Genomic DNA, 14,260 nt, shown 5'->3' on the forward strand with positions numbered 1-14,260 from the left:
TCAACTAATTTGAATATAAGAACGGTAGTAAATCTTGTTGTATATGTATTTGTATAACAACAGTTTACTTAAATACAAAATATAATTTGCTATTTTTTATAATTATGAAACTGTTGCTATAAAAATTACAATTAAGACTCTATAGTTGATATTTTTAAAATTTTCCCCATTCTAAAACTTATATAAAGTAAAGTAACTTACCTAAATTAAAGTCTTGTCCGATAATGAAAAACATTAAACGTAGGTAGTTTTTGGTTTCATATTTTAATATAGTAAATTATTAGGCAAAATTTTAGTACATATAAAATTCTGACTTTTTTAGTGGCATATATTAAAAATTATTTTTTCCACATATTCTAGGAATCCTAAAATATTTATGCTCCTAATATTTTTTTCCATATAATAAATTTAAATAAATCAACTAAAACCTACCATAAGAATCGTAAACCTAAAAGATTTCTAAAACATTACCTAAATTAAAGTCTTGTCCGACAATGGAAAAACAATAAACGTAGGCAGTTTTTGGTTTCATATTTTAATATAGTAAATAATTAGACAATATTTTAGTAAATATAAAATTCTGACTTTTAAAAAAAAAAAGTAAATGACAGCTTCGTTTATTGTGGGATCTTTTAGTCAAACATTAAAAAATTTAAATAATATTTTTAAGTCGTTCACAATTTTAATAGATTAGAAATTAGAGATAAAAAATTAGAGAATAAAGAATAATAAATTAAAGGAGAAATAGTAGAGAAATTCTAAAATGTTTTCAATTAGAAGTAGGCATGTCCAGAGACAACAACCTGCTTCTTGCCGCTTTTATATTTTGTTTGTAGTAGACATGCGTGCGTTTGGCCGCTCCAATATTAGCGGTACAAAAATAGAGTAATGTCTGAATAAAAATGTAAAGGAACTGAATTTTGAAACGGATTTTTTCAAAAGTAGTACATGGCTACTGTACCTAACACCTTTTGTCTCCCCGTCACCCCCTTCACTACACTTCGCCGGAAGCGTAACCACCGGCTATTACTTGGCCATTTCAGTGGACCTCCTCAGTTTTCTATCTCATCAACACAACCATTTCGTCAACAATTTATTAGTTGCCGGAAATTGAACCGATCTGTAATATCTTCGTCTTATATTACGGGCACTACTTTTGATGCATTTGTCTCGGAAAAAGATAAAATTGAAGAAGCGGATGATAGTTTTATTGCGTTTCAATCAATTGAAGATCATAAATTTGAAGAATCGGATGATAGTTTAGTTGAGAGGGTTCAGTCAATTGAAGTTGTCAGTTGGAGCGTTTTGTGGAAACTTGTTTCTTGGCATAAGTTGAGGCTCCTTGCTTCTGTTTTCTCCCTTGTTGGTGGCACAACTTGTACTCTCACCGTGCCTTTACTTTCCGGTACGAATTTTCCGCTCACTCTCTTCTTTTGTGTTTATTTTTGTTTTTCATAAAGCAAGATAAAATATACTCTACTGCTCCTTCCGTTCACCTTTAGTTAACTTGTGGCGTTTTGATTAATGAGATTTGATTTGCCACTTTCATTTTACTTGTGCTTCAATCTGTGTGAATTACTTTTTTTTAAGTTTGATTAAAAAAATGATCAATTCCTTTTAACAACTTGTTCATTCACATGGTATATTTAAGAATTAAGATTAAAATATTAAATTCATTTTGATATATTTGACATATTTATCATTTAAAATTATAAATTTAATTATTTTTTTTCAATTTTAAAATTTCTTGTCAAGTCAAATTATGTCAAATAAATTAAAAAAAAAAAGAATATTACTACTCCCTCTATTTTAAATTAATTAGCCTAATTGATTTGTCAATATTAGAAGTTTATTTTAATAAATTATTCTTACTAATTTATACTTTCAAAATATAAATTTAAGTATATACATTTTATTTTAATTATTTAATGATAGGTATAGTATTGAAAGAATAGAATAAAATTATCTTAATTCCATAAAAAGAATAATTAAATTAAAATAAATATTTTTAAAAAGAGAACCAATTATTTTAAACGAAATGAATATTAAAGAACTATATAAAATTAGTCAAACTTAAATATTCAAAGCAGAATTAAAGAACTTAATTTAATGAAATAAACCCCGTAATAAATACTTTCTTTATTCACTTTTATTTTTCACTATACTCAAAATACGTTTTCATTTTTAATTATCATTTTTTGCACACTGATGCTTTCCTTCATATTTTACTCTTATCTTCATCACTTTATTGCTCAAATTATTTTTCAAGATTTTAGATTAAATATTAATTGTTACAAATTTTATGATAAAATACTCACGACTATCATTTTTTAAGAAACATGTAAAGTTGAACCTAAATAAATAAGAATAGATGGAGGAGTAATTTCTTATTAAGATTGTTAAGTCAACAAGGAATACTTATTTTTCGGAGCTTCAAGATGGCATGAATAGAGAATTTCGACAAGACATTTCCTTTCACTAATCAATTTTAATTTTTTTTGGTGATAAAAAATTTACATTTGATTAATTAATTTGAAAAATACTTTTGAAGAATAATTGTTATTTAATCAAACTATAAGAAATGCTTTTAATTGTATATTTTTTTAAGATTGCTTTTCAACATAAATTACTTTCTTTCCAGGCACTCCTCAAAAACACTTATCTACTAATAAAAATTTGATCAAATACTTACTTTTTTTTCTAAAATAATAATTTCATTTTTTTAAAAATCAATATTCAGTTATAAAATAACTTAAAATTGAATTTCAAATTTAAAAAGTAGTAAACCGTATTTTTCAATTTCATCTTCTTAAAATGCAAATAAAATACCCTTTTCTTTTTCTTCTTTTCACTAAAAATATAATCAAATACAAATTCAATTTCATAAATTTGAATATATATTTGAAAAAAAAAAAGGCTACAAGTTGGAATTTGTGTATTCCAGATACCAGATAAATAAAGGCAAGACAAATGCCTACTTACGTATAAATAAAAAATCTAAAGCAACTCAATTTTCAAAAGCATTACATGGCTTCTGTACCCAAAACCTTCTTTCTCCCCATCACCCCCTTCACTACGTTACACCGGAAGCGCAATCACCGGCTATTATTTCATCGTTTCAATAAAGTTCTTCAGTTCTCCATCTCACCAGCACAACAATTTCATCCACAAATTATTATTAAGTAAATACATATCATATTATTAGCTAAATTTAAATCTTCAAAGCGTAACTAATACCTGGACCTCTATAACGAATTGTTTTGATTCAGTTATTTTTCGTTTAGTTATTAATTTGAAAAAGAAGAGAAGACAGAATTAAGTGGCATGATTATACCTGTGTGTTTAGGATGATGACTAATTTAGTTAGTTGGATATATGTTGTGTTAAATTGGTGAAAGGGGGTAACTGGAATCCGGTATTTTAGGTGGATTTGGAAAATTCTATAAAATTAAGGATAATTTTCCTAAATTTCACAAGGAAGGAATATAATTGTTTTTTTTTTCTGTTTTTTTTTTTTTTTTAAATTGTTTGGCTCAATAATATAACGAGGACAAAATAATAAACAAAAACAGAGGAATATTTTTTTACCTTTAACAACAACAACATTAAAATGTGATCAAAAAACTTTTTAAATCGTTAATAATTAAAAGGGACAAGTAAGACTCATAATATTTGTTAAATTAGAAAAAAATATATTCTTTTTTTAAAATTAATGTATCCGTCACCCCAATAACTATTCAATTATCTAACAATTATGCACAATTGTCACTTTTACAAATGCCGACAAAAGTGTAAATAAAAAGTTTAGGAATTGGTGGAGAAAATATCACTTCTATTCAATTTTTAAAACTTAAAACTCCTATTTAATTGACAAACTCAATTGTTTCTTTTAAGTAAGTTTAGCCGCAAGTCACTATCACGTATAACGTTTAATTATTTAAAATTAAATAATTTTATTTATTACAAAATTTTTGATAAAATATAAAAATTTAAATCATTTTTCAACGATTTTCACACTTTAATATAAAAATACAAACATAAACATATTTTTTTGTGTAAACACATATTTTTTACATTATTATTTTTATATCTGTCATTTTTATATTTGTCATATAGTACCTATTTCTCTTACTGTTAGAGGTCAAGAGAAATACATTAATTTGAAGTATATTTATGGAACAATTATTTTTCTTTTTTTGTTTCTATATTTAAAATTTTTCCTTATTTTTTAAGTCAAATTTTTACAAAATTATTGATTATATTCTTATAACCTACTTAAAACTGTTAAAAATTTTGATACTTCTTAAATTTTTCTTATTTTATATTTATTTTTAGATTTTTTATTTTTTTAAAATTAAATTTAATTGACTTAAAATTCTTAAATTAATAAAAAAATATTAATTATCAAAAATTCTCATGAAGTCTAATATTATAGATTATACTTTCTCCGTTTTAAATTATCCATCCCAAATTAATTAAGAAAAATAATTAATAACTAGTTTGATCTGTCCCAAAAAAATGTCATCTTTCAAAATACAATTTCAGTTTTATCCTTATTGATCCACTTAATTAAAAAAAGTAAGTAACACATTTTTGATAAAAGGTAATTTGATAAATATTATCAAGTCTTTCGTTATTTCTTTAAATTTCGTGCCCGATAAAATCGCGAGTAGATTATTTCCTCTCACTTGAGTCCGGATAAAGGAAAGACAAGTGTCTTTCCTCTCCTCTACTAGCCATTTGTGCACACTGTATGCATAATTCAACAACTCTTACATGGCAGCAACTGTACCCAACACCTTCTGTCTTCCCCTCACCCCTTTCACTACACTACACCGGAAGCGCAACCACCGACTATTACTTCATCGTTTCAATAAACCTCCTCCTCAGTTCTCTATCTCATCAGCACAACAATTTCGTCCTCAATTTATTAGTTGCCGACGGAAACTGAACCGGTCCGTAATATCATCTGCTTATATTACTGGTCCTGCTTTTGATGCTATTGTTTCAGAAAATGATCCTAAATTTGAAGAATCGGATGATAGTTTTGTTGCTGTGGTTCAGCCAATTGAGGTTATTAGTTGGGGGTTTCTGTGGAAACTTGTTTCTCGACATAAGTTGAGGCTGCTTGCATCTGTTTGCTCTCTTGTTGTCTGTACAACGTGTACTCTCACCATGCCTTTACTTTCCGGTATGAATTTTGTTTTGTTTTTCTTTAGAAAGATTAAGTAGGCGTTTGGCCATAAAAACAATAAAGTTTTGAAGTTGAAGTTGGGGTTGAAGTTGTGTTGGCCATGTATTTTTTAAAAGATGTTGTTAGTCTTTTGAAAAATCTTTTCTAAATTTAATTTTATGCTTCAAACTTTTTAAAACTATCAAAATTGCCCAACTAATTTATCTACCGATTATACTCATGAATGGACAGAATTTTACATCAATGATGGAAGGGATCCTGACCTTAAAATGAAAATATACCTACAAATAATGCAAATATACTTGTCTTTTAGCTTAAAAATCTTACTAAACTATTTACTAGCAACATTATTGAGAATAGTTTAGTAAATAGTTGTTTACATCATAGATGCTAATATTTGTTTACAGTGGAAACAGTTTCTTATGCTTAAAGTAAAGACTCTAAAGTAAATCATGAAAGCAATGTATAATCAGATGGACCATACTCTTCTGCCATTTGCTTTCACTTTCTGTGAGTTAGGAACAAATCTCAGAAACAAAGATTTCAGCATTGATCAAAGCCACTAGTACTCTTACTCCAACTGCAGCATTGTTGCTTTTAGCCTAGTGTTAGTGTAAGCAACACTAGTAGCTCTTCTTGTTACGGTTCTTCTAACCTTTTTAAGAAACAAGAAGACGTAAAAGAGAGCACGTTTTGCACACTCAAGATTTGCAGTTAATTAGGGTTTTTTGTGTAATATTAAAAAAATTGGGGTTATATGTAATAAAAATTAAAATTGAAATTGGAATTGGAAAAAAGTGAAAACAACAAAAAGTTGTTTTCACTTTTCAGAAAACAATTTTGGAATTGTTTTTGGAATATCTATGGCCAAACACCATGAATCCTATAAAGTGAAAAAAATTTCCGAAAAACAGTGAATAATTTCTATGGCCAAACGACCTCTAAATATACTCTACTATTCTCTCTGTTCACTTTTACTCGTCTGTTTTGCTTCACAAGAGTCAACTTGACGAATCGTCAGAGCTAAATTGAATTACATTAATTACTATTTTAAACTTAAAATTTAGATGTTCGAAAACTATAAGGAAAATAGTAAAAGTTGTAGTCCTTCTCATGTTAGTATGATTGAAAAAAATGTATCTTAGAATGTGGGTCAAAGTCACATATATTGACTCTCGAAAAGCAAAATGTTACAAGTAAAGGTGACCGGAAATGGAACTTATATAATGTCAATGATATTGTAGAAAAACTCTTAACTTTTCTTAATGAGTGAAACTTGAAAAGAATTAGAACAACATCAAATATTTAGTTATGTCTTAAATTGGAACGAATGTCATATAAGTTGAAAGAGGAGTGCTAGCCTTGGTGGATAGAGTTACCGGTTGTTGGTGGAAGGTGGCGGTATCGTGTGAAATTAGTCGAGGTACGCGAAAGCTGGTCCAGTTACCACAGTTATAAAAAGAAGTTGTTGAGAAAGGAGCATGCTTTCTATTAAGTTTTGTATATTTTTTTTACTTATTTATAAGAAAGAGCATTGATTTTCGGTAATTAGGAGGAAATAAAGTTGAACATTCTCATGTTTCTTAAAAGGATTGTAACTCGTAGTAGATATTTCAGGTTTTAAGGCAGTCAGACGGCAACGCAAATCACATATTTTTCATGTCAAATTTCAGTATCCAGTCTAAAATATATATTTCCATCAACTGTAGGATAGTGGAAATTTTTGCTTTTTGTGCTTGTTAGCAATGACAGCTGCCTATTGGGAAGGGGTTCAAATGAATCTCCTTTGTTAAAAACCTTAAATTGCTTAGATAAAGTAAACTTTGTTTGTATACATACATTATTGAATCCCTGGACAGGTGGTAAATGTTGCATTCTATCATTTTCTTAATCCCTTCGTTAAAATTTCTGGGTTGCCACTGCTGCTTAGTGGTAAAAGATACAAGTAATGAATAATAGTGATAGTTAGTTTCTAAACTTTATGTCTAAAGCAATTATCATTAGAGAATTATAGATCTGTGAATACAATTTTTATTAAACATTTTAGGAGTGAGGATGTGATCAGGAGGTCGCAGGTTCAAGTTTTGGAAACAACCCCTTGCAGAAATGTAAGGTGAGACTGCATACAATAGATCTTTGTAGTCGGACCCTTCTCCGGGCCCTGTTCATATTGGGTGCTTAGTGCCCGGGTTGTTGATATGATACGAAATGCAAAAACGAAAACAAAATACGGAAAACAAAAAATAACAAAGAAAATGATAGATAGATAGACACAAAAAGAGGAAACGTAAGCAAACCAACGGTATATTAAACCAAAGGCCCTCAAACGTTAAACCTAGGTTTAAACAAGCACCTAACTCTTACAAAGACCTCGAGTGAAATTAATCACTAGCAACCAATGTTTCACACGTCAACAAAGCTCCGAACAAGCCCTCATAAGTACTCGCAAGTGTATCTTCATCATTCATCAGTTCATTCCCAAGTAAAGGAAAATCCTAACTATTTATAGCCATGAGCTGTTTATTACAAAATGGGGCCAAAAGTGACCCTATGCCAAAGAAGCCTAATTGACACTTTTAGCAAGGCACCTCCCATGCTCCAAGCTATCATCCAAACATGACGTTGCTCAATGCGCCCAAACATGACGTTGTTCAATGCGCCCGTGGATCGTATCATTGGATATAGCTCCTCTCACGCGCCAAGCTATTATCCACACATGTTATTGTTCTAGTGGGAGCTCCAAAAGGATCCTCCTAACATGTCCTCGTGTCCTTAAGGTGGTCATGGCTTGGACCCCTTTGAGTCGACCTTGGGATATAGACCTTAGGAGATTGACGCTGATTTGACTTGTTTCATTCTCCCCTTCTTGAAGAGGATTCGTCCTCGATTTGAATCTTGCATCGACTTGACATCACACTTTTCAAGTTTGGAATCCTTTTGCAAGAATTTTGTTAGGCCTGCAAGTTTGTTCTCATGAGGAACTTCTTTGGATCCTCCTTAACCTGCAAAAGAGAGGGGTTGATACTAGGCAAAATGCTAGTATCGTGGTTAGTGGGTAACAAGGGCCTAATGTTGGAAATGTCTTTGCCAAATTGGATTTGGAATATGGGAACACGTCTTTGAGACATTGGTGCACAAATATGGTGGATGACTCCCAGTGTAGTGATAGTGGGAGCGCTTTGCGTTGGTAGGCTTGAGGGAGTTTGGACATGGGGTCGAGGAATAAAATTTGCAGCTTTTAAATGGTCCCCAATGTTTGCCATCTTACCATCAATACCTCCCATTCTACCATCCATTTTTGACATTCTCCCAGTCATTTGTTTCACATCTTGTCGTATTCCCATGATGACCTCCAATATGGTATCAAGGTTTGCCCCACCCATAGTCTTTATTACACTTGAGAAATGGAAGGAACCAAATACGGAAGACTCGATTAAAACTAAAGAACCTGAATCAAAGAAGTTAATTAAGAAACAAAACTAGAAAAGTACAAATGAAATAGGACGAAGAAAGAAAAACGGACCCAAGAACTAATCAATCAACTAAGTAGATCAAATACTAGTTGTTCATTAGTTTAGGAATCAAGAAATGAAATTAGAAATCAAAATTTGAAACTAAGAAGTTGGAACCTGCGCAAAAGTGGGTTTTAGACTGTTGAAGTGCGTGGGAGTGAAGTGCCCATGTGTGTGGGGCCGCATGTCACAAATTAGTGAGGCTGATTCTGACCTGCGAAGTTATCTGCCCACGCAGATGGGGGCACAAATGCCCCCGGACAACCAACTATTGTAGGCCTTTTTTGTGCTTCTTTCCTTTGGATTTTTTCTCTTTTTGAATATTCCTTTAGCATAAATAAGTACACCTTCTTTGTGAACTTCCAAATTTTCAACTCTCTTGTTTCAACTCGGAATCGCTTCAAATTCTAGATCCGGGATCCCTTTGGTATGGGAAACAAACCCCAATATCTTTAACCCTTCAATTTCACTATAAATTTTTTAGATTTGAACACCCATTTTCATTTCTTCAAAGCTCAACCCAACAATGGCAGATCCTTCAAATCAACTACGAATTAAAACCAACTTTCAGATCTAAACTCAAATAGTACTAGAGAACACAAATCTAGCACTGGAAACTTAAGATAACACAAAAATCAAAAAATCAAAGAATCAAAATTTGGGGAATTTTAAAAAACTTTTTTTTTTTGGAATTTCTTTTGTGATAACGAATCCCAAGACTAGAATCGTTGAAACGATCCTAAGTTCGGCTCTGATATCAAATGATATGAACAAAAATACGAAAATGAAGAATAAACTACGAAAATCACAACTCAAAAACACTTTCATCATCATTCAACAACTCATTTCTAAGAAAACGAAAATCCTAACTATTTATAGTCATGGGTTATTTATTACAAAACGGGGCCAAAAGTGACCCAGTACGACAAAGAGGCCCAATTGACACTTTTAGCAAGGCACCTCCAATGCCCCAAGCTATCATCCAAACGCGATGTTGCTCAATGGGCTCGTGGATCATATCCTTGGATATAGCTCCTCTCATGCGCCAAGCTATCATCCACACATGGTACTGCTCTAGTGGTAGCTCCAAAAGGATCCTCCAAACACGTCCCCGTGTCCTTAAGGTAGTCATGGCTTGGACCCCTTTGAGTCGACCTTGGGATATAGACCTTAGGAGATTGACGCTGATTCGGCTTGTATCAGCTGTTCATTTCAGGAGTGAGGATGTAGAATACTTTTATATCAGTATGCAAAAATCAATTTCTATTGAATATAATTCATCCAAGACAGTTGTCCACGTGTGGAGTAACTTAGGATTATGTTAAGCACCTATAGCAACTCATTTTTAAGATGATAGATATTTCTCTCTTAAACATGTTAGTGCTAGAGATAATATGGACGTGTGGAGAAGTTTTAAGTATGTTTAGTTTGCTTAAATTTTTAGAATGACTAGGTTGAGTGCGAAAGAGTATGCATATAACGTATTCATAGTTTGGTTTGGCAACAGGGTGATCAATATTACAGGGCAGTTGCATATGTAAATCATATAACTATTCCAGCCAAAATTTGAAACAAATATCAGGGACTACATTATTTTGTTGCAGGAAAGGTGCAACTTTTAGATGTCACATGTTAAAAGTTATTTGACCAAACAGAGCCAATTTTCGGATTTGAGTTGCCAATTTCCTTCCTGCCTGCTTATTTTGGTTGAAACGCTTGGTGTGTTACACTATGCAGAGAACCAAGCAGATGAAAGTTTGTCTGCCCCTTTCCACCCCTTGGACCAGAGAAAATGAAGTGATTTAAGTCAATTATATTAGTTGTTCAAGATGCTATCATCCATATCAGGCAAGATTATAGGCGAAATTCAGTACAAGTGAAAAGACATTTTGATAGAGTGGTGGCAGCAGCAGCAGCAGCAGCAGCAACAACAGCAACAACATACCTCGTATAATTCCACAAGTGGGGTCTGGGGAGAGTGCTTTATCCCTACCTTGGGAGGCAGAGTGGTGGCACTAGGCCAAATTTGTTGCAATGCTAGTTAAAATCATGATATCAATACAATTGCGTCATATGGAACCACAGAAACTAGAGTAAATGTATTATTTGTGTTTAATAAATATAAAATTTATGCTGAGTAGGACTTACAGTTGCTTGAGCTTATCATTGCAGGAAGATTTTTTGAGGTACTTATTGGAACAAGACCAGAGCCTTTGTTGGAACTGCTCAGTAAAGTGGGACTTCTATATGCACTGGAGCCCATTTTTACAATTATCTATGTGGTGAACATGAATTCCATTTGGGAGAAGGTTATGTCCAGCTTAAGGGCTCAAATTTTTCAGAGAGTACTGATTCAAAAGGTTAACATTAAAATCAAATTAGATAGCTGTTTGAAACTTTAAATTGATGTATATTGGTTTGTCATAAGATGATAGTTAATAAGTGACATCTTAAATTTGGAACGCTAAGGTCATGAGTTATCAATCTTCTATCCTAAAGATGCTTTTGTACCTTTTGTGACTAGGGCAATCTAGAATTGGCATCATACTAGTTTCATGTATTTAAGGAATCACATCTTTTAATTCTTTATTTCTCATGATTCCTTGGTAATGGTAGCATTCTGCTAACCTTGTTAATAATCAATGCCTATAACCTTTTTGTAATGGAAAAGATCAATCAACTGATCTACAAAATAGTTATTTTACTTACCAAAAGACATGTTACTTTTTCACTTCAACTGCTTTGGAAACGTTTTTCAAGATTTATTTTAGCATGGGAAAGATCAATCAACTGATTTTCCTATACAAAGAGATCAATCAACTGATTTATGAAATAGTTATTGATGTACAGGAACACATGTGTTGCCTTTTGGCTTCCAACTGCTTTGGAAATGTTTTCCAAGATTTACTATTGCAAACTCATTCAAGACATCCTTTTTAAAGCTTTGCTTTCTTTCTCTTTGCAGGTTGACTTTTTTGACCGTTACAAGGTATGATACTTCTTTTGTTGTGCTATCTTTTCTATTATACAAGGTCATTCCTGCCCTTGCGTGCTTGTGGGAATTCCAAATAGAGCTTCTAAAAAATGTCTCGTGGAATGTACCTAATACCAGTATGAATAATAACTTCATGAGGTGGCCTGTGTGCACTGTGGTTTTGGAACTTTGGATTAGGTTTGCATCTATAAGAGAGATCGTATAACCCTAAGCAGATGATATTATGACCTGTGTGGATGCTGTTTGGGAGGGTGGACTACGAATTGTACACTTGGTCTTGCTCTTTCATAGGCCTTCCAAATTTGGCTGTCTACTTATATTTGGTGTCTCTATTTACTGCTCTTCCTATGCCTACCTATTATTTATTTAGTTTTCTATTTGTAGGTTGGTGAATTAACAGCTCTATTAACATCTGATCTGGGTTCGCTCAAAAATATTGTCAGTGAGAATACTTCACGGGATCGTGGTTTTAGGGCACTATCAGAGGCAAGCAACTCTCACTAAACAAAAGTGAGCTTTATATTTATTTTGAATTAGTTCTCTTTCTTTTTGATTGCAAAGCAAGTCCAATGTTGGATCATTAGAACAATTCCAGTGTTCTTTTTCTGGGGTAGAATTTCCTGATGTTGCGTTTCCGAAATTTTTGGTTCTTAAAATTCCTTATTTAGACACTACTCTTTGCTGATTTGGCTTGGATGTGTACATATGTGATGCACTCAACAGAAAATTAATCGATACCAGGAGTTGAACTCGAGGAACAAAGTAGCTATTCAGGGTTCTAATCCGAGAAGATAGCCAAGATAGAGAAATTTAGGAGAAGAAGAAGTGAAATGTTATTATCATGAATGAATATGTAGTATTACAAGTTGGTATTTATAGTAGTTGTATCTAGTCTTAGCTAACTACCAACTAATTCTGTAACTAACAGATGGACTTTAACTGTTTTTGTGAACTTTCCACTGTACAGCTGAATTCTAACTAACTTATAACAACTTGCAACTTGCTCTAACTAACTAATAACAACTTGCACTTCTAATTAACAACTTGCATCAATACCCTTCCCATGAGAGCAGACTTGTCCTCAAGGCTGGAATGTGGGAAACCTATGTTGGACATCAGTGAGGAATTCCCAAGTGGCCTGGTCAGCATCAACGTCAGTCCATTTGATAAGCACCTAAGCAACAGCCTTATTGCCTCGCTTCACCATTCTTCTTTCCAGCACAGCTTCAGGCAATGGACAATAAGGGCTGGAAAGATGAAAGACAGGTGGATGATTGATGACTGGAGGAACTCATGACACCGTTTTAACTGAGACACATGAAAGGTGTGATGAATTAAGGCATCAACTGGCAACAACAACTTGTAGGCTACCACCCCTACCTTAGCAGCAATAGGGTAAGGACCATAATATTTAGCAGCTAGTTTATTGTTAGGTCTCACAACAATGGAAATCTGTCTATAGGGTTGTAGCTTCAAGTAGACCCAATCTCTAACCTCAAAGCTTCTATCAGACCTGTGCTTATCAGCTAAAGATTTCATTCTCTGTTGTGCCCTCTGTATATGGAATTTCAGAAGGCATATAATAACCTCTCTGACAGCTAAGGAAGATGAATAGGAGGCCTTTGACCATAAAGCACCTCATATGGAGAGCATCTAATAGAAGAGTGATAAGTAGTATTGTACCACCATTTAGCTAGGGGTAGATAGTGAGGCCAATCTTTAGGACTATCAGAGCAAAAATACCTCAAGTAAGTTTCCAAGGTCCTGTTTACTACTTCAGTTTGTCTATCAGTTAGAGGATGGTAAGCTGTACTTCTTTGCAACTGAACTCCTTGTAACGTGAACAACTCTTGCCAGAACATACTGAGAAATATTGGATGCCTATCACTAGTTATAGTGGCAGGCATGCCATGGAGCTTGAATACATTGTCCAAGAAGGTTTGAGCTACTGATTGTGCAGTGTATGGGTGTTGCAAACTCATGAAATGCCCATACTTGCTCAACCTATCCACCACCACCAAAATTACCTCTTTTCCCTGAACTTTAGGTAATCCTTTAATGAAGTCTAGGCATATATCAGTCCACACACCCTGAGGAATGGGTTGTGGTTGTAAAAGGCCAGGATATGCAGCAGCATCATACTTATTTCTCTGACAGACATCTCATTTATTGATAAACTTTTTAACATCCCGAGCAAGAAACTTCCAGTAGAAAAGAGATTGTAACCTCTTAATAGTAGTGTCCATACCAGAATGCCCTCCTTGGCTAGAAGAATGCCACAGCTCAATGATGGTTTTCCTCAATTCTTGATCTGCTCCAACCACTAATCTGCCCTTCCATCTGAGTTGATCATGACACTAGGTGAAGAACTTAAAAGGCCAATTCAGCAATTTAGTAATCAATAGTTGCAAGGAAACATCAGTAGACCAAGAATCCTTGATCTTGTCATATAAAGGGTCATTAGGAGTGAGGAGGGAAATAGCCAATAATTCAGAAGTGGTTACTGGACAACGCATCTGCAACCTTGTTATCCACACCCTTTTTGTATTCAATAGAGAA

General features: G+C 33.0%; 1 protein-coding gene across 3 annotated transcripts in view; it reads left to right on the forward strand.

Moving 5' to 3' along the window:
• Positions 1-817: 817 nt before the first annotated feature.
• The window catches only part of LOC107863345 (ABC transporter B family member 28), a 25,428-nt gene continuing 11,985 nt past the window's right edge, over positions 818-14,260 (forward strand). For 2 of the 3 annotated variants that reach the window (XM_016709229.2, XM_016709230.2), the window contains exons 1-4: positions 818-1,405; positions 10,879-11,066; positions 11,672-11,695; positions 12,086-12,187. In XM_016709229.2, the coding sequence (XP_016564715.1) occupies positions 949-1,405; positions 10,879-11,066; positions 11,672-11,695; positions 12,086-12,187 (771 nt within the window). In that variant the 5' untranslated portion in view covers positions 818-948. Of the gene's footprint in view, positions 1,406-4,674; positions 5,192-10,878; positions 11,067-11,671; positions 11,696-12,085; positions 12,188-14,260 lie in introns of those variants that run through there. The other variant, XM_016709231.2, reaches the window with a different exon arrangement.

The sequence above is a fragment of the Capsicum annuum genome, chromosome 3, assembly GCF_002878395.1.
Source record: "Capsicum annuum cultivar UCD-10X-F1 chromosome 3, UCD10Xv1.1, whole genome shotgun sequence".
NCBI lineage: Eukaryota > Viridiplantae > Streptophyta > Magnoliopsida > Solanales > Solanaceae > Capsicum > Capsicum annuum.